The sequence below is a fragment of the Mustela erminea genome, chromosome 2, assembly GCF_009829155.1.
Source record: "Mustela erminea isolate mMusErm1 chromosome 2, mMusErm1.Pri, whole genome shotgun sequence".
Classification (NCBI taxonomy): Eukaryota; Metazoa; Chordata; class Mammalia; order Carnivora; family Mustelidae; genus Mustela; species Mustela erminea.
In genome coordinates, this window is record NC_045615.1 from 157,093,792 (window position 1) to 157,112,823 (window position 19,032).

A 19,032-nucleotide genomic window follows, 5' to 3' on the forward strand; every position below is an offset into this window, starting at 1 on the left:
AAGCTCTGGATCATTCTTATGAACTCAGAATTACACAAAAAATGTATTTGGTTTCAGCATATATAGGAAATCTTTTATCGGCCAGTATTTCAATGTATTGCTTAAGGTGCTTTAATAACATAGCCCTAAGATTTTCTGTACCGATTGCTTTTATGACTAATTTTTTTAAAAAAGATTTTATTTATTTATTTGACAGAGAGAGAGAGAGAGCACGAATGTAGGCAGAGCAACAGGCGGAGGGAGAGGGAGAAGCAGGCTCTTCTCTGAGCTGGGAGCTGCATGCGGACTCCATCCCAGGACCCCGGGGCCATGACCTGAGCCGAAGGCAAACGCCCAACGGACTGAGCCACTCAGGCGCCCCTATGACTAAATATGTAAGTCACAGGTTATTTCCTGCATACTTGGAAGATGTCAGTTCAAAATCTTTTATGTAAAACAGAGTTAATATATGTCTTAATTTTCATGGATAATGCTCCTCCTATGTCTCTAGATATTTTCTTTGAAAATAACTAACAGGTGAGTTGTTTCGAGTCTTAGAAAACTTGCTAGTTTCCCGAATGACTCTATGACTCTGCAACTTATACAATGACATAAAGGAAAAAGAGATAAAATAACTTAACAGAATAAAATAAAATAAACAGTATGACAATGTCAGATCAATAAAAGGGCTGTTCAGTTATTTTAAAATCCAAGAACCCTCACACTAATTTCCTAGCTTTCATTCAAATACACTATTTTGTATAAGCTGACTTCTTTAGGTTGAATAACTGATTTCAAAGTATCTTTTCTACTAGTAGCACATTAGTATTGATGTCCCAATGGCTTTACACAAATATTTGAGGTCTCACTTCTTAAAAAGAAACAGTTCAGTGGCCAAGTCACACAATAAAGAACTTTTAAACACCCAATACATAGTAGATGCTTAATATTTTTTGAATCAACAAAAACTAGCAAAACGTTATTTACCTCAAATGCCAACTAATGGGCTTGTGAAATTCTAGTGACTCAAGAAATTTGTTAATGCTTCCTCATGAACCTTGCTGACAATGTGTCTTTTGTGACAAATTTGTTGATTAAGACAATGACTTAATGATACTCTGCTACATGCCTACCTCTTTCCTGGTACTAAATGAACCAGGAAAGAAAGTTGGATATTGTATATAGGGAGAAAAAGTGTCCAGTGAAGCCAATAAATGTGGCCAACAATCTGTGTTGGGGGTTATGATGGGTGGAAAGAGAAAGATACTAGGATGCTTGAAAAAACATCTTTGTATCTTGCCCTGACTGGAGAGTTAATAATATTTCAGTCACAGTAATGAGGAAAGATGATAAGGTCATTGCTCAGGAAGAACTAGAAAGAAGTTAATTCTCCTTACTCTGTTTCCTGCTGAGAATTTCTCTGTCATTCACTCCCTATCTCAGCTTTTTCTTGAGCTTGTTTCTTGGACGATGAGTTTCTGAGTGAGGAAAGGTGGAAAATCATTTTAAGATATTCTGCTGTGGAGCACCTGGGTGGCTCAGTGGGTTAAGCCTCTGCCTTCCGCTCAGGTCATGATCTCAGGGTCCTGGGATCGAGCCCTGCATCCCGTGCTCTGCTCAGCAGGGAGCCTGCTTCCCCCCACCCACCCCCGCCTGCCTCTCTGCCTACTTGTGATCTTTCTCTATCTCCTTGTCAAATAGAAAAATAAAATCTTTAAAAAAAAAAAAAAAAGATGTTCTACTGCTAGACTGGAATTTACAAGAGGAAAGCAAATGGGGTGAGAAGAATAAGAAATGCTCTTATAAAACAGGGCCTATCTCCTTGAGTAGGTGTGGTCAGTCACTGTTAAACAATGGGGACATTGGCTTAAAAGTTAAAACAAGGGACTCCTGGGTGGCTCAGTGGATCAAGTGGCTGCCTTGGGCTCTGATCCCGAGGTCCTGGGATCAAGACTTGAATCAGGCTCCCCGCTATTTGGGAGCCTGCTTTTCTTCTCTCTCTGCTGCTCCCCTTGCTTGTACTTGCGCTCTCTCTCTGTCAAATAAAATCTTTTTTTTTTTTTTTTTAAGATTTTTACTCTTTTTTTTTTTTTAAGATTTTATTTATTTATTTGACAAAGAGGGATCACAAGTAGGCAGAGAGGCAGGCAGAGAGAGAGGGAGAAGCAGGCTCCCTGCTGAGCAGAGAGCCCGATGCGGGGCTTGATCCCAGGACTCTGGGATCATGACCTGAGCTAAAGGCAGAAGCTTTAACCCACTGAGCCACCCAGGTGCCCCAAATAAATAAAATCTTTAAAAAATTTTGGAAAAAATAATTTACTGTATCCATTCTTTTGATTAAAAAATGTAATTTTGTACATTTGGATATTTTGAGAGTTTCTTCCAGAATTTTAAAGTTATAAAAATTAGGCCAAAAAATGGGAAGTTTAAAGAGTAATGTGTAAGATTCATACATATTTGTAATAGGAAGACAGCTTGTGGCCCAAACTTTATCCTTTATTCGCAGCCTTCTAAATCACCTTTTTTATTTCGTAGGCACTTGGGACAACATGGAGTTTGGTTTGGGGATTGTGTCTGATTAAAAAGGAAAGAGTAACTTTCCTTCATGTGGTGCACAGGCACGGATATACTCACTAACACTGTTCAGGACCCACTGTATATTGCATTATCCTACATCCCGAAGGATACCTACAGCATGCAAAGAAACCTAGGGCATGCCTTGGCTTTGGCAAGTCTGCACTCCAGCTGAGGAGGCAAGTCTTACAGAAGAAACAGAGATCCAGACAATAACACACACGAATGGGCATGTGACGCGTAGGTCCGCCCCGCGTCTCTGCAGGGCTTTGTCTGTATCCTGCAGGGTCTGAGATCGAGAACCATAATTAGGGTCTGAGAATCGAGGAATAGAGGTTTTATTATAATCTGTAATACTGCAAAACTGGAAACACCCTCAAGGTCACCAATAAGACAGAGGTTGGACAAAGGATTGCACATGTGATAGAAAGTCATGCAGCCATTAAAAAGGATGTAATATTGTATATTAACTATACTCGGGTTAAAATTTTTAGAAGACTTTTTTAAAAAATTATTTATTTATTTGTTTGACAGACAGAGATCACAAGTAGGCAGAGAGACAGGCAGAGAGAGAGGAGAAGCAGGCTCCCTGCTGAGCAGAGAGCCCGATGTGGGGCTCGATTCCAGGACCCTGGGACCATGACCTGAGCTGAAGGCAGAGGTTTTAACCCACTGAGCCACCCAGGTGCCCCACTTTTTTTTTTTTCTTTTAAACCTAGCATGTGATCCATCGTAGAGAAAGATTCATGTGCATTTAAATAGAAGGTGTACTATGATGCACTTGGGTGCATATGTCTTTTAGGGCCATTTAGTCTACAATGTTAGTAAAGTTCTGTTTCATTACTGAAAAAAAAAAAGGATGGGACAAAACTACATCGAGGTAGCATGAAAGGATACTGAGGGCATATGTTTGAAGGACAAAAAGTAAACTACATAATGACCCCATTTCTATTAAAAATTCTGCGTCTACCTCTATATATGCACTTCTCTACCTATGAGTGATGTGTGTTTGTCTCTGTGTATATGTATGTGTGTGTATATAAGTGCAGATAGAATAGAAAACTAAGGTCAGGCATGCCTGGGTGGCTCCATCGGTTAAGCATCTGCCTTTGGATCAGGTCATGATCCCAGAGTCCTGGGATAGAGCCCCTTATTGGCTCCTTGCTCAACGGGGAACCTGCTTTTCCCTCTACCTGCTGCTCCTTCTCCTTGTGCATGCTCTCTCTCTCTCTTTCTGGCAAATAAATAAAAATTTTAAAAGAAAGAAAGAAAACTAATGCCAGATTGTTACCAAAGCTACCCCTGGAGAAGGATGATATAGAATAAAGATGAAGAGAAAGTTATGCCTTTTATTGTACATACATCTGCAGTGTATGAGTCTTTTACAATAAATTATATTACATATTTCCCTGTAATATTAGAAGTAAAAGAAAAAAGTAAATATGTTGGGGCTTACTTTTTAGGGCAGGCTAAGGTGTCAGAAACAAGCAGTTTATTTTATAACACAAGGCGGGGGGGAGAATGAGTTTTTCTTCTACCTTCTGGATGAAATGGTAAATACTATACTTGGAAAACAGAAAGCCGCCTATAAACTAGTACACAGACTGAGCCTTTTATGGTTATTGGCTCATATTTTATCCACATACTAAAAACAAATCCTAACATTTGTCAACAATCAAGTCGGGAACAACTGCTTTCCTTGTCAACCAAAAAGGGCGGCATCTTTATGTTTTCAGATACTCATAAAGTGTCTTTTAAGCCTATTAATTGCCTTATCAGGGCATCATCACGTAGTTATATACAGAGAAAATATGTACAATACTTCAGTCTTGTTCTTACCTCCCTAAGTGGGAGGTTATATTTGTCTGAAGGACATGGGGACTGAGGAAGGGAGGGGGTGGCGTGAAGGGAAGGAAAAATGAAATTTAGCAGGAGCCCTGCCCCGCCTGGTGTTTATCTGGGTTGGGCACAGCTTGACCACCCTTCCACTTGTATGTCCCTATATCCTCACCTCTCCTTCCCTATCTTTTTCCTCCTTACTGGCCTTGAGGTAGCTTGTATAAAAGGCATCAGGAGAGCAGGAAAAACCCCATTGCCGCAAACTTCTAGGCAACCCTACACTCTCACAGCGAGGTCTCCTGTCTCGAGGAACGACTCCAGCTTAATCTTCTCCACCATGAGCCGCAGACTTAAGGCCACCTCCTCCTGTCCCGGCACCAGCCCCCTCCGGGTCCTACAGGGGCTGATCCTGCTATCCCTGCTCCTGATGCTGGTTCCCTGGACTGCTGGAAAAAGTAAGAGAAACTCAGGGAAAACTGAGTCGAGTGTCTGCTGCCCTGCAGCAGTGTCTGGGGGAGAGTCTGCCCTGGTTCTCCTGGGGCTGGAGATGGGCATGATACTAATAGCTTGTGAGTGACGAGGGGATGTTGCAAGGACACTTAAGATGTGCCCCGGCACTCTGCTAAGATACTTCACCGAAGGTTTGAAGATGATCGTAGACACAGTGGCTTTATGAGAGAGGTAGAGTTAACAAATAAAGGGACTAGGGAAACACGTCAAGAGATAAGATCTCCGCTATAATCGCGACCACTAACTGAGCCACACTTTCTACCCTAGCTCCCAGTGTGGACAAGAAGCGGTTCGTTGAACTTCGCTGCATGTGCTTGAATACCGTCTCTGGCATTCATCCAAGTAACATCCAAAGTTTAGAGGTGCTCAGAGCAGGACCCCATTGTGCCAACGTCGAAGTGATGTAAGTCCCTGCTTCTGTACCATCGCCTTATTGGGTTAGGGAAACTCTCCACTTCCACACCCACTGACACTATTGTTTCCAGCCCTGTGCGTCCCTTCTAATGCCCGGGCACTCACAGAAAATTCCATTCTCTCTTGCAGAGCCACACTGAGGAATGGGAAGGAAATATGCTTGGACCCAGAAGCTCCCAAAATCAAGAAAATAGTCCAGAAAATTTTGGAAAGCAGTGTGTCAACAGCTTAATCTGCTCACTTTCTGTCAAACCTCTTTATCTCCCAAGAACAGTAAGAGTTTGAAGGCTTGACTTCCTGGAGTTCTTATTTATCCAAAATACCTCTTCATACTGTATTAAATTTTGGATGTGTTTTCCATTCTGCCCCCAAAAGTCATGACATTCTGAGAAGACTGGTTAATAGATGACAGAGAGAAGGTGACAATAAGCAAACTTACTTTCAACATATAATGTGGGGCTTGTTCTCTAATTCTTGGTTAAATGTGGCACTCTGTTTTGCATCCCTTTATCTAAAATTTTCTCTTCAAATACTTATATGTGCATTAAACCTATCTTGCTCTACCTTACTGTTAGACTAGCTATGCTCATGATGATTAATAGATTTCAGAATGGTTGATGATTTTCGGAATCACACAGATCCCAGAAAGGAGCACTTGCTCAAGAAATGTTTGTTAATTTATTTAGGCACTTAATAGAGTTTTTCAATGTCTTAGTCTTAGGATGTCTTGTTTCAAAGCATTTTCTGAAAGATTTTTCTAATGTTTATTTTAGGCTTCAAACTGTAAAAATAATAAAAATAATAATAAGCAGTGGTTACTTATTTTAAAGAGAATATATTTAATATGAGTAGAATAAAAAACATGATGAGGGGCGCCTGGTGGCTCTGTCCATTAAGTGGCTGCCTTTGGCTCAGGTCATTATCTCAAGGTCCCGGGATGGAGTCCCACATTGGGCTCCTTGCTCAGCAAGGAGTCTGCTTCTCCCTCTCCTTCTGCTGCTTTTCTCTTCCTGTCTCTGTCAAATAAATCAATAAATCTTTTAAAAATATGATGAAAAGCTTTAACGTTTTCTATTAAAAAACTCCAGCATTTTCAATATAATAATAATAATACAGATTCTATATAGTGCTAAATGTTTTAACCTGACATGTTTGTATATATTTGCATTTACTTAATATCTCCATGGTTACAATTTTAGTATTAGAATCAACCTTGTAAATAAGTAAAATAAAAAATGTAAACTTTATCAAACTTCTAATTATTGCTTTATAATCAAGAGAACTTTCATTCTTTTAAAAATTGTTTTTATTCGAATATAGTTGACACCCGATGTTGCATTCATTTCAGCATAGTGATTAAACTTCCCGATACCTTATGCTATGTCCACCAAAAATGTAGGTGTCTCATTACAACATTATTACAGCATCGTTTCCTGTATTCCCTATGCGGTGCCTTTATCCCCATGATCTCCGCATTCCGTAACAGGAAGCCCGTGCTCTCTATCCCTCTTCACCCACTTTGCCCTCTCTCTTCCCCCTCCTCCTGGTATTTCTTAGTCCCTGAAATTTACACCCACGCTATTCTTACACAATTAACACGAAATCAAAATTGTTATTGCTTTGTTGTCACATATTACTAATTTTCACCAAACTGTTGGGGGGGAAATGCCTTCATTACCTTTTTAATATTATGTTTTTACGCTTCAGTATTCCACAATCTAGCAAACAAAATATCTCATTATTGACAATTTATGTCATTTTAATTTATTATAATAGCTAAACTTTATTGATAAATTTTAATACGCCAGACATATTGAGTGTTTTGTAGGCATGAATTATATAATTTTCACAAGATAGCTATGATCTGGTTAACACGACATCCTCTGCAGAGAGGATAATTGAGTTTAAATGGTTCTGTCAGGGGTGCCTGGGTGGCTCAGTGGGTTAAAGCCTCTGCCTTTGGCTCGGGTCATGATCTCAGGGTCCTGGGATCGAGCCCCGCATCGGGCTCTCTGCTCCTTGGAAAGCCTGCTTCCTCCTCTCTCTCTGCCTGCCTCTCTGCCTACTTGTAGTCTCTGTCTGTCAAATAAATAAATAAAATCTTTAAAAAAAATTTTAAAAAATGGTTCTGTCATTTGCTAGTTGCATAATTTTGGGCAGGTTGCATAACCTCTCTGTGCCTTGGTTTCTTCGTCTCTAAAATGGTATAATAATATTGCTTATCTCCCAGAGTTGATGTGGAAGTTAAGAGTTAATAAATTCAAAGGCTAGAAGTAGTGCATGTCACACAAAGACCGGTATATAAATGTTAGCGACTATTTGTTATTGTTACTATTCGTATCCACAGCATTATAGAGAAGAAAACTGAAGTGCAAAGAAATTAGGAAATTTGCTCCAAGATCAGATAACTAAGTAAGTGACAGAGTGGGGATTTGAAACTCTGCTTTTAACCACCGCACTACTTTCCTTGATCCTTCTTTCTCTAATAAAGAGATTACTCTGTTTATTATACAATGTTATTGGCACACAAAATACAACCTGATCATAAGTAGCATACTGTGATGGTTATAGGAGAGGAAGTAAGATCATTAACCCCAAAATGCACATGGACTTTGGAGAACACTCACGTATTAAGCAGTCAGTTCATGAATTTTATATATTACAATCTTCTTTTATTATCTCCTCACCATAAGTTCAGTGCCTTAAAATGTTTTGTCTACAAAATAAAGGCATTTATTAAGTAATAGTTAACAGCAACAACAAATTTATGTGTATGTTTATATTTATATCAAAGCAGTAAGTGGAGATTACAGTCGTTTTCATTAGCTTTTCTCCAGTAATTCAAAATGGGGGCGCCTGGGTGACTCAGTGGGTTAAAGCCTCTGCCTTCAGCTCAGGTCATGATCCCAGGGTCCTTGGATCGAGCACCGCACTGGGCTCTCTGCTCCCCAGGAAGTCTGCTTCCTCCTCTCTCTGCCAGCCTCTCTGCCTACTTGTGATCTCTGTCTGTCAAACAAATAAACAAAATCTTTAAAAAAAAATAATTCAAAATTGCTCAGACATCTTGTTTATTTCCCTAGTGTTTTGCTATTAAAAATCAACAGTGCCAGCTCCTGAGACATGACACAGTTTTTTCACTAAGCTATACCTCCTCAGAGGCAGATGTCTTTTATTTTTGTGCATGGATGTTGATCAATTTCATTTAATGCAGAGAAACCATCATTTAATGGTCACTTACCACTTCCTGCAAATATTGAAATCCAGGGGTAAGGTCGCACAAAGCCAGGGTGCTGCCCCTTCGTACCCCAAACCATCCCTTTTATCTCTTCTCTTTGTCACTAACGCTATTTGGGATCTCAAGTTTTGAGGCAATACACTTGTCTAAGTCATAGCATATTCTGTATGAATCATTGCATTGGATGCTGGGTATTAAAAAAAAAAAAAAGTGTAAGTCACACAGAATTGTCCTTGAAGAGATCATTGTCTAGCAGAAGAGGCAGATAGCTTAACAAATCATCACACCATGTGGGACACACACTAATATAGAAACAAGCTCTAACTACATAAAGAAACAACTCATCAGTAAGTCAAAGCCTCAGAATCATTTTCAACATGTATTATCTTCTTGTCTGTAGTACGTTATATCAAGTCCCTACCCATGTGCTAGAATAAGGTTAAACCTTATGATGTCTTACCTCGTAGAGCTTTCCATTTAGGAAGAGAAAACATTTTAAACACTTCCAAATAGACACACAGACACACAGACACATGCATATACATCTCTGTGTCCAATATACATGAGTGCAGGCTGCCTGGGTGACTGTCTGTTGAGCATCTTGATTGACTCTTGATTTTGCTCAGGTCATGATCTCAGGGTCTTGGGATGGAGCCCCATGGTGGGGTCCGTGCTCAGTGGGGAGTCTGCCTGAGAGTCTCCCTCCCTCTGCCGTTCCCCCCACTCATGTGTGCTCTCTCTCTCTCTAAAATAAGGAAATAAAATCTTTACCCCAAAATGTACAGGTGTGTGTGTTTGGAAGATGTGTGAGAAGTTGCAAAGGCAGAAGGTGCCAAAACACCCAATGGGAAACACAATTAGCTGTAGCCATCAGGAAAGGCCTCTCTGAGGATGCGATATTAGGCTAACACCAGAAATTTCAATAGGACTTAGTCAGTTGAAAGGCAAGGGGTGGGATCCTAAGAGAAAGAACACTGGAGGCCCAGGAAGTCAACTGCACACCCTGCAGAGGTGTGGTCCCGCTGAGCATTCGGAACCAGCTAGTTGCCCACAGGGGCTATGATGCCCTTCACTGCTATTAATCAGCATGAGGGAAAGCCTCTGGCTTTGAGATGAGGTCGTCCTTTGCCCTAATCAAGAGCCCAAGTCATCCTTTTTCAGGAAAGGGAGGATGTTCCATATTGATCTCTTGACCTTTCCTGTGTGCAATTCTGTCGCCTGCCCTCCACCCGCTCTTCTGAATCTTCCCCACACTCCCCTCCAGGTGTTCTGTGTCCTCCTGAGAGCATCACTGCTCTGGCGACAGGACAGCCTGCCTTAAACTGCCTGGGCTGGGTCACAGGAGGCTCTGGGGAACGTGGCCTGGAAACTCTCCTTCTTCACCTCATTCTGGGCCCAGCCCCATGGAGAAACATCTAGGCACCAAGTTTTTAAAGAAAGAACGCGTTCAAATATTACTTCTGCAATTTTTCTCAGAGGACCATTTTAGCTGAGAATAACAGACTTTGCTCCCTAGAGTATACAGGATGAAGGCTGGTAGCGTGGGAGAGATCAAGAGACTGAAGAAGACTTCCACATTCGGGCGAAATTCAAAACTGAGTCATCATCTAAAGATCAAAATACCACATTCAACTTTTTACCAGCAAGAAAACAATTACTAAGGACACACCTTGAACACCCACAGCCACCCAACTCAACTGTTAATCTGTAACTGGAAATCTGTAGGAAAGGCAGGGGAGAGTATGCGGTGCTTGGAAAGTTGAGAGTTGAGAAGAAACAAAAACAGCCTCCGGTCGGAAGGTACAAGCCCTGTACACTGCAACATGGTGACCACGGAGAAGTCTACGGTAACATGTGACAAAGGCAAGACATGTAAGCGTCAAGTACTGTTTCTAACTGCACCCAGGAGCCTGTATATGAGTTCATGTTGGGGTTGTGGATCCTGCTTTCAGTGCCCAGCCAAGACAGATGACCTCAGGCTTCCTCCCCACCTCCCCCCTAATCTTAGCTGGCCAGGGCCTAGCTCTTCCCAGAAGTATCCCAGCTTCCCCATCCTCCAACCCAAGCTTCCGGACCCTTGGGATAAAACGGGCCTGGAGAGTCTTGGGAGCCACTGGCCTGCAGAAGCCCCAGCCCCGACTGCCTTGCACTCTGGGCTTCTGCTTGTTCCTGCTGGTCATGAGCCTCAGAGCACGTTCCCGTGCCCCCAGCCCCTGCCTGGGCCGGGCGTTGCTGCTCCTGGGACTGCTGCTCCCGCCAGTGGTGGTCGCCCTCCCCACAGGTGAGACCTGAACAAGGCATTGTGGGGTCAGAGGGAAGTAGAGAGAGAGAGAGAGAGTCGGGGAACCCCTCGGGATGGGGCTGAATCTCTCACTCTTTGAGTTCTTTCCAGTGTGTGGGGGCTGTGCCAAGCGCTGCCAGGGGCACTTTCCTATGCAGTCAATAGCGCTCCTCCGAGGAGGTATGATTTGTGGGGGAGGACATGAAAGCCACTTTACTACGGTTTCCCAAGAAAGAGCCCTAAGGTAAGTTTGGTGGTTCCCTGAGTCAACACTCTCTCTTCCGCTGTCCTCTCCCTGACCCAAGCCCCAGCGGACCTGGAGGAAGGAGACGAGGACCTGCGCTGCGTGTGTCTGAAGACCACCTCCCTAGTCCGCCCCAAGCACATCAGCAGCCTGGAGGTCATCGGTGTGTCAAGCTACTGTCCCACCCCCCAGATGATGTGAGTCTCGCCGCCTGCTTCTTAGCGCCTGCCCGCCCTCTGCTCCTCTCCCTTCCCGTGCATGCCTAGGAGCCCCCCTCGGCCCCGCCCCTCCTCGCCTGACTTCGCCGGGTCCTGCCTCCGCACGGTCCACCCGCGTCTAATCACTCCCTGGTTCAAATCCAAGCCCTGAAAGGCGGGTCTCTTCTGTCCCTGGCAGAGCTTCGCTGAAGGATGGGAGGAAAATATGCCTGGACCCGAATGCCGCTGTGTATAAGAAAATAATTAGGAAGCTTTTGAAGAGCTAGTTACTGGCTGCCTGACCCTGTACCTTTTCGACAGAGCATGTTTTTTTTATTTTAGTTTTTCCATGTTCAACCTAACTCTGGAAAAATCTTCTGAAGTTTTTATGATACTTCAAATTCTTAATAAATAAAATAAATCGACTTATGGTATAGTCAAGTTATTTTTTAATAGAACAAAGAAATAGCATCCACACATCATTTCATTAAAAAACAAATCTCCAAAATTTTAAGCAAAAATACATTTGAGGTAAAGTTTGGCTTAGTAAAGACTGGCTTCACTTGGTGTTATGCCTTGACAGATACAGATTTGCATATTTACGTACTGCATTACTTCATTCATTTACATATTAATGTTGTAATTAGATCTGCCAGTAAAAATTAATCACACTTAACTGTTATTGGCTTTTTAAATCAGAGAAAGGCAACTATCATAGGGATTCACTCACGTGGAATGTAAGAAACAGCCCAGAGGATCTTAGGGGAAGGGAGGGAAAACTGGATGGGAAGTCACGGGAGAGGGAGACAAGCCAGGAGAGGCTCTTGACTCCGGGAAAACAAACTGAGGGCTGCTGGAAGGGAGCTGGGTGGGGGGATGCGGTAGGCTGGGGATGGGCATTAAGGAGGACACCGGATGTAATGCGCAGTGGGGGTTATACGCAACTGATGCATTGTTGAACACCGCCTCTGAAACTAATAATGTACGTTATGATGGCTAATTGAATTTAAATTAAAAAAATGTTTGGTTAAAAAAATAAGTTACTAGGTTTTTTTAAATCAATCAATCAATCAGATACTACTTTTATCCTCTTAAGATTTACACTCTACCCTAGTATTAGAAAAATTAATAAAAATGAAACTAAGATTCTCTACTACTTAAGACAAATATGTGTATACTTTCCAGAGAATTACATTAAAATATTTTACTCTTTATTCATGCTTTGATAACGTTGACATTTCACAAAAGTGAAATGCTAAAAAATGGTTCTTATACCCACATTACTACCTTTAGTGAATCCCATATTTGGCAGGCCTACAGAGTTGGCTTTTATTACGTTCTATTCATATACCATGAGTGTTGTTCTCAGCCTGAAAATGTTTTGAATGGATTTTTTTTCCTTGGCATTCTCACGTTCAGTAACACTTTATTTGAAGTCATCCACCATTCCATGAATCCCTTAACACTGGAGAAATCAAGATTGTATGTTAAACAGCTGTGGAAAGTAGGAGAAAAAAAAAAGAAAGTAGGAGAGGTTCAAGTTTATACTTTCCATTCACGCTTCAGGAAGATACTACTACATTTTGGGGAGAAAGGAGGTTGCTGCAAGATGGGCATGTTAGTTACCTATTGCTTCTATAACAAAGTACCATGAACATCATGGCTTCAACAACACAGATTTATTATCATCTGGTCCTGGAAGTCACAAGTCCAAAACGGGGCTTACAGTCTAAACTCAGGGTATCCTCAGAGCTGCGTTTCTCTGCAGGCTTTAGGGGAGAATCTGTCTCCGTGTCTTTCTTACCTTCTAGAGCCTATCTGCTGTCCAGGGCTGGTGGCTCCTTCCTCCATCTCCAAACTACATCACTCCAACCTCTCTTTCTGTTATCACATTTCCTCTCTCTCCTCTGACCCTTCCACTTCTTATACCCTGCCGGTCTCTTCAAAACAAAAACAAAAACAAAAACAAAAACAAAACAACAACAAAAAAACCAAAACCTTTTGTGATGATATTGGGCCCACTTGAATAGTCCAGGAAAATTTCACCTCAAGATCCTTAACACATCTGCAAAGTCCTTTTTCCTCCCCTTGCCATATAAAGTAACATTTTCACACATTCCAGGGATTAGGGCATAGGAATTTCTGGGAAAGGGTGGCACTATTCAGCCTACCATTGTGGGCAGGAATGTAGAATCTAGTTGAGGCAGGAGAACACTACAGACCCTTACTCATGATTTCATGTCATTTCAACCTAGTACAACCATATGTAGAGGTAGGATTGGTTTGCTGAGAAACAATTCATTCTCTTTGAGGGTGGTGGAGGGCCTCTGAGATGACCAGCTGTTTAAATAAACACTATTTATAGAGGTTTTTAAAGTGCCAAAGTATCATCTAAATTTCCACACCCACTTTGCATGATGGGAAATATTATTCCCATTGCAAAGTTGAGGTAAGTCTCAGAAAGGTTCAGGAACCTCCCAAAGCTACAGCTGGGTAGAGGTTGAACAGATGCGTCTGACCCTCAGTTCCCTGTATACGGCCTTTCACCCCGGCCATGGCCCTGTCTGCTCATTCTTCAGAGAAGAACTGTCCCGTGAGCCACCCTTGGAATTTACGAATGAAGTTTCCTCGCTCTTGGAAGAATACGAATGAACTCTGGGGCTAAAGGGAGGAATAGAACTGCCACAGGATTAAAAAAAAATGAGTAGAAAGACACAAGACATTAACTCCTTAGCACAACTGGAGGGTAGTTTATCATTCTCGAGAGCTGATGTGTCTTTTGGGAGCAAACGATGTCTTCCCACTAGTTTACACCCATTTGGTGTTTTTCACCTTCAGTCTACCATAAGAAGGTCACCTGAATTCTCATTCCAAAAGTACAGATACTTTCTTGCATAAAACCTTCAAGGTCCAAATCCTTAGCATGGCTCCCAATGATGGGTCACACCGACTTCCCCTCTGTGCCTGAGTTTCTTCATTTCATTTGTGAAGTGAAATTGTATGAGCATCTACTTCATCAGTGACCACAAGGGCTTAAATAGATGATGCAGGCAAAACACTTAGCACTGTTCCTCGTGCAAAGGCTGTGCTTAAGAATTAACAACCATAATTACCACTGTCAGCATCCCCATCCCAGCCAGTCCAGAGCATGGACAAAGACATTTAACAGAGTGTCTCTTGGTGTGAAGTAGCAATAGGAGTAAAAGTTCCTTAAATCCATGAACTTTGGGAGGCAAAATATTGGAAGTGGAGTGTGACTGGTAAGATTGTTTTTATCTTTGTTTATTTTCCTTTTAAGGCCCTCCTCAAACAACCTACTTACTTAGAGTCCATAATCTAAGTGTGACTCAAATGGCCCCAGTGCTTTTTGCAAAAGTCACCCCATGCTAGTGCTTTGCAAATCTTTCCTTCAAAATTGCCAGAGATGACTTTCAAGTAGCTGCCTTTATCAGCAATGGCATTGGGGGAAATTTCCTGCCAGGGGAAAGCCCAAATTAGAGAGCAACTTACTGCAGCTTCCTGCTCTTGGAACATTTATGGAGTGATAAAATTTGAATGTACTTACTTTATGTTTTTTTTTGTTCCTGCAAAAAAGGTCCACACACTAGGCACTTACTGCACAGTCATGGACCTTATCAACCAAACAAAACCACCAAAGGATATTTTGCTCTTGGAAGGCATTCTGCATTTTTCTAAGTATTGTGTCTTTTTCTCCTGGAAAGGCCTTTGTTGTAAAAACAGTTTCCTCTTCATTGCATAGATCACTGAGGGTTTAATGGGCTTAAAAGATACATCCAAATGCTTTTTTCTTATAGAAGACAAGGAACACATTCTCATTATGGATGATGTTGAAAACATAGTGGAAAATATGAGGAAAAAATTTAAGATGAGTGTAATTTTGCCATTCAAAAATAATCTGTTTTTCAAAATACTAGTTATTGGATATTGACTATAAAGTGAACTATTAATTTTCAATAAATCATCACTATAATTACAGGAACTTAAAGGAAAGAGTAATTACTTTATTGTTAGGGAACATTCCTGTCCCAATTTTGCAGGTAGGAAACCAAGTCCTGGGGTAATAAAATAAGTTATTCCTTGGTCAGAGAAAGAATGTCAGACTCAGATTCACTTTCATATTTATGGGTAATGTGTGTGTAGCTATTCACATTATGTGTGTTTACACACACCGCTAGAACAAGTTCACAATACACTTATACTTGTTTCTTTCGGTGTGCTTTGTTATTTTATTTTCTATACTGTTCTATTTTTCCCACTTTTTAGAAACTGGTGGCCACAAGCTCATGAAGTATTTCATAACCCACTAATGGATCATAACGTATAGCTTTAAAACCTTGCTGTAGTTCTTTGATTAAAGATGTGAGTTGAAACATGTCCTGTTGGAGGCCATATTCCAGTTAGCGCTTCTCAAGACACTCAGAGAGTCGGTAGGGACAGGAGGTTCAGGACCAGCTGGATAGTCATGTCTCCTTGCTTGTGGTCCGTTTTCAATCTCAATCTGCAGGTGTGACCTGGGGTTGGAGTCTTTGGAAACCCCATGAGGAGCCAGCTTTTGAGTAGCTATGACACCACACAGGGACTTGTCTCAACTGTTGAGATTCTCTGTCTTTTTTTCAGCTTGGGGCTTCCTCTTATACTTAGTGCTCACTGCCCATTCAGCTTCATTCATGCACATTCTGTGTGGGTCTTCATGTAAACTGAATCGAGGACAGAAAACATTGCTTTCCAGGAGTGCTTGGAGAAAGTAAACACATCCAGGACATTCAACTGGTCATTTTATAGCCATTTCTTCCTCCGTTACAGTTCTTCTCCTTATCCCTGGAGTAGCTGTCTTTAGCTCAGTGGGCTTTTTGATAAGGCAATCTTGGGTTACAGAGTTCTGACTCTGTGTGACCCGAGTCTCCCAGTTTCCTCATCCAAAAAACCAGGGCAGTAAAATCCACCCCACAGCTTGCTGGAAAAGGGTAAATCTCCCTCAGAACAGGACCCAGTATGGATCTGACTTGGAAGCGGAAAATAATGACTAAGAGTTACTTTTGTTCTCGTTCATTGGGAATTTTACCCCATAAAAGCACGTACCATTTCCTATCAAGAGTGGTCACATCCTTAAGCTAACAAGTGAGCATTGAAAACATGGTGGACAAGCCTGAACTTACCCCACACAGAACTGCAACTCCAAGCGTGCGTGCAGATAACTACAGCAGTGACCCCTTTCTGCAGTTTTGTGTTCCTTGGTTGCAATTACCCACCCTCAACCATGGTCTGAAAACTCTGAAAGCAGATGGTCCTACTTCTGACTTAGCATGGGAAGACCCAGAGTAGCCTAACACTAAGTCGCCATGTGCATGCTCTTCACCTTGCTTCTTCTCATTATGTAGCCATTTTATCATCTCACATCATCGCAAGAAGTAGGATGAGTATAATACAATACAATATTTTGAGAGAGAGACCACATTCAGATAACTTCTATTACAATATACTGTTACAGTCATTCTATTTTGTTAATTCTTTTTTTTAAGATTTTATTTATTTGACAGACAGAGATCACAAGTAGGCAGAGAGGCAGGCAGAGAGAGAGAGAGGGAGAAGCAGGTTCCCTAATGAGCAAAGAGCCCGATGCGGGGCTCGATCTCAGGACTCTGAGCTCATGACCTGAGCCGAAGGCAGAGGCTTAACCCACTGAGCCACCCAGGCACCCTTATTTTGTTAATTCTTACTGTGCCTAATTTATAAGTTAAACTTTATCACAGAAGTTTAACTTCTGTTAAGGGAGAAACAGGTTCCCTAATGAGCAAAAAGCCCGATACGGGGCTCAATTCCAGGACTGTAAGCTCATGACCTGAGCCGAAGGCAGAGGCTTAACCCACTGAGCCACCCAGGCACCCTTATTTTGTTAATTCTTACTATGCCTAATTTATAAGTTAAACTTTATAAGTTTTGTCTTTATAAGTTATGTCTGTATTAGAAAGAACACAGTGTATATAGGATTCAGTACTATCTGTCTTCCAGGCAACCACTGAAGGTCCTAGAACTTATCCTTGGTGGTTAAGTGGGGGGTGGGCAGCTACTGTGGTTAAGAAACAAGTTTAATGTGAAAAATACAAGTTGTGTTTTCCACTTAGGATAAGAATTAAAAGAAATTAAATAACAAAACCACAATGTTTATCACCCAGCATTGTCTATAAAATATTTAGGAAATCTGGTGAGTGGAAGCCTGGCATAACTGTTTATCCTGTAAAGAAAACAAGGACAAGAAATAAACTTTGGTTGTCACCTTGTGTAATATTTGTATCTTTGCTGAAGCAGAGCCATGGGAATCATGCATTATTAGGCAGTGTTGTGATGAAAGGTAGTAAATCTTAAAGGCAGAGCAGTCACCCAGCAGAGTTGGAGCAGTCAGCTCTTACTTACCAGCTGTGCTGGAGAATTGGTGAATTATGTTCGCAGTAATTCTAGGGACGAAGACAGGATCAATTGAGGAAAAAGGGAATAAAGCAGTGTATATCAGTCTCCAATGGAATAAAGATTAGACCACACTGTGATTATTTATCTGTTCCTTCCTTCACATCAAGGAATAAGGGTCTTGCCACTTCTCTTCATTTCCACTTCCAGAAAAGTGCCTAACAGAGTGGGCACTAAATAAATGTTGGTTGATATTTATTCACTACGTGAAGGGAGGCAGTAATGCAGTTAGCACCATAATACAATGGTGCAGTTGGAGGCTGGATTAGGCACCTTATCAATAAAAAGTAGGTTGAACAATAAAGACTCTGTTTTCCCACACCTGACTTTGTTAAGCTCAAAGATTTCACCAAATTATTCATAGACGTTATAACACATCCACGCCATTTACCCTATCGATGACTCGTACGACTCTTTAGTTAGAGTCACATCCATAGCTGTTAGGGAATCTGCTAAGATTTCCCCTTGTCTGTCCATCCACAGTCTTCCATCACACACAGATGCTATAATATGTACTCATTAAACATAATTTTACTGTGGATACTCACATTCAATGTGCAACCTATGCACACGTAAAGTACAAACAACCAAGTCATCCTTTCTTCAGTTCTACCATATTGCCACCATATTTAATTGGATCTCATATTGCCTTAACGCCCTCCACCACTTCAGAAACGTCCATCAACAAACTGGCTCGGGCATACACCAGCAGAGCCACCCCTTTGAAAGAAGTATCATGCGGAATCCTCTGCCTCCAAGATTGCCTGAGTATATGGACAGAGTCTAGGAAGCAAAAATAAAAACAAAACATTTCTGGCCAAAAAATTGAGAGATAATGAATATTGAAAAATACTATGGACAGCATGCTCATTATCTAGTCTTTATGATGATTCACATTTACTACTTGAAATCTGTATCTTTATGCTATGCATTTTCTTTTGCAGTTTATACATTCATCTTTTGACTTCCTAAATTTGGTTTCCATAATACGATAAGGTCATAAGGGTGTTGTCATCTCCAAAACAGCTTTCTTATGTGATTATTTCTAAGAAAAGTTTTCTCATTTCCTTATTCTTTTGCAATTTTGGCAATCCTATGCTTCTTCCTGTTACATGTGTCATCATGATGCCATTGATTTAGTGAGCAGAACGTTCAGGGAACAATTTTAAGAAAATGGAGATAAAAAGCAATTTATAAAACATTTAAAATCAATAAACCTAAAAAAAAACCTGATAAAAACGAATATATCAAATGGTTCTCAGTGTTAACTAAATGA

At 41.3% G+C, this 19,032-nt stretch overlaps 2 protein-coding genes across 2 annotated transcripts; both read left to right on the forward strand.

The window, feature by feature from the left end:
- The first annotated feature begins 4,505 nt into the window (after positions 1 to 4,505).
- PPBP (pro-platelet basic protein) lies at positions 4,506 to 6,107 on the forward strand. Its single transcript, XM_032332047.1, has 3 exons — positions 4,506 to 4,847; positions 5,170 to 5,305; positions 5,446 to 6,107. Exons 1-3 carry the CDS (start codon positions 4,547 to 4,549, stop codon positions 5,546 to 5,548), a joined length of 540 nt encoding a protein of 179 aa, XP_032187938.1. The 5' UTR covers positions 4,506 to 4,546; the 3' UTR covers positions 5,549 to 6,107.
- A 4,397-nt stretch (positions 6,108 to 10,504) lies between these two features.
- LOC116585193 (platelet factor 4-like) lies at positions 10,505 to 11,698 on the forward strand. Its single transcript, XM_032334571.1, has 3 exons — positions 10,505 to 10,832; positions 11,138 to 11,273; positions 11,473 to 11,698. The coding sequence occupies exons 1-3, from the start codon at positions 10,520 to 10,522 to the stop codon at positions 11,558 to 11,560; spliced, it is 537 nt and encodes a 178-aa protein (XP_032190462.1). The 5' UTR covers positions 10,505 to 10,519; the 3' UTR covers positions 11,561 to 11,698.
- The last annotated feature ends 7,334 nt before the right edge of the window (positions 11,699 to 19,032 follow it).

Coding starts and splice junctions, on each gene's coding strand:
- PPBP (XM_032332047.1), top strand. CDS start 4,547: ATGTCCCTATATCCTCACCTCTCCTTCCCTATCTTTTTCCTCCTTACT. Junction 4,848..5,169: donor TCCCTGGACTGCTGGAAAAA/GTAAGAGAAACT, acceptor TTTCTACCCTAG/CTCCCAGTGTGGACAAGAAG. Junction 5,306..5,445: donor TGTGCCAACGTCGAAGTGAT/GTAAGTCCCTGC, acceptor TCTCTCTTGCAG/AGCCACACTGAGGAATGGGA.
- LOC116585193 (XM_032334571.1), top strand. CDS start 10,520: ATGACCTCAGGCTTCCTCCCCACCTCCCCCCTAATCTTAGCTGGCCAG. Junction 10,833..11,137: donor GGTGGTCGCCCTCCCCACAG/GTGAGACCTGAA, acceptor CCCTGACCCAAG/CCCCAGCGGACCTGGAGGAA. Junction 11,274..11,472: donor TGTCCCACCCCCCAGATGAT/GTGAGTCTCGCC, acceptor TGTCCCTGGCAG/AGCTTCGCTGAAGGATGGGA.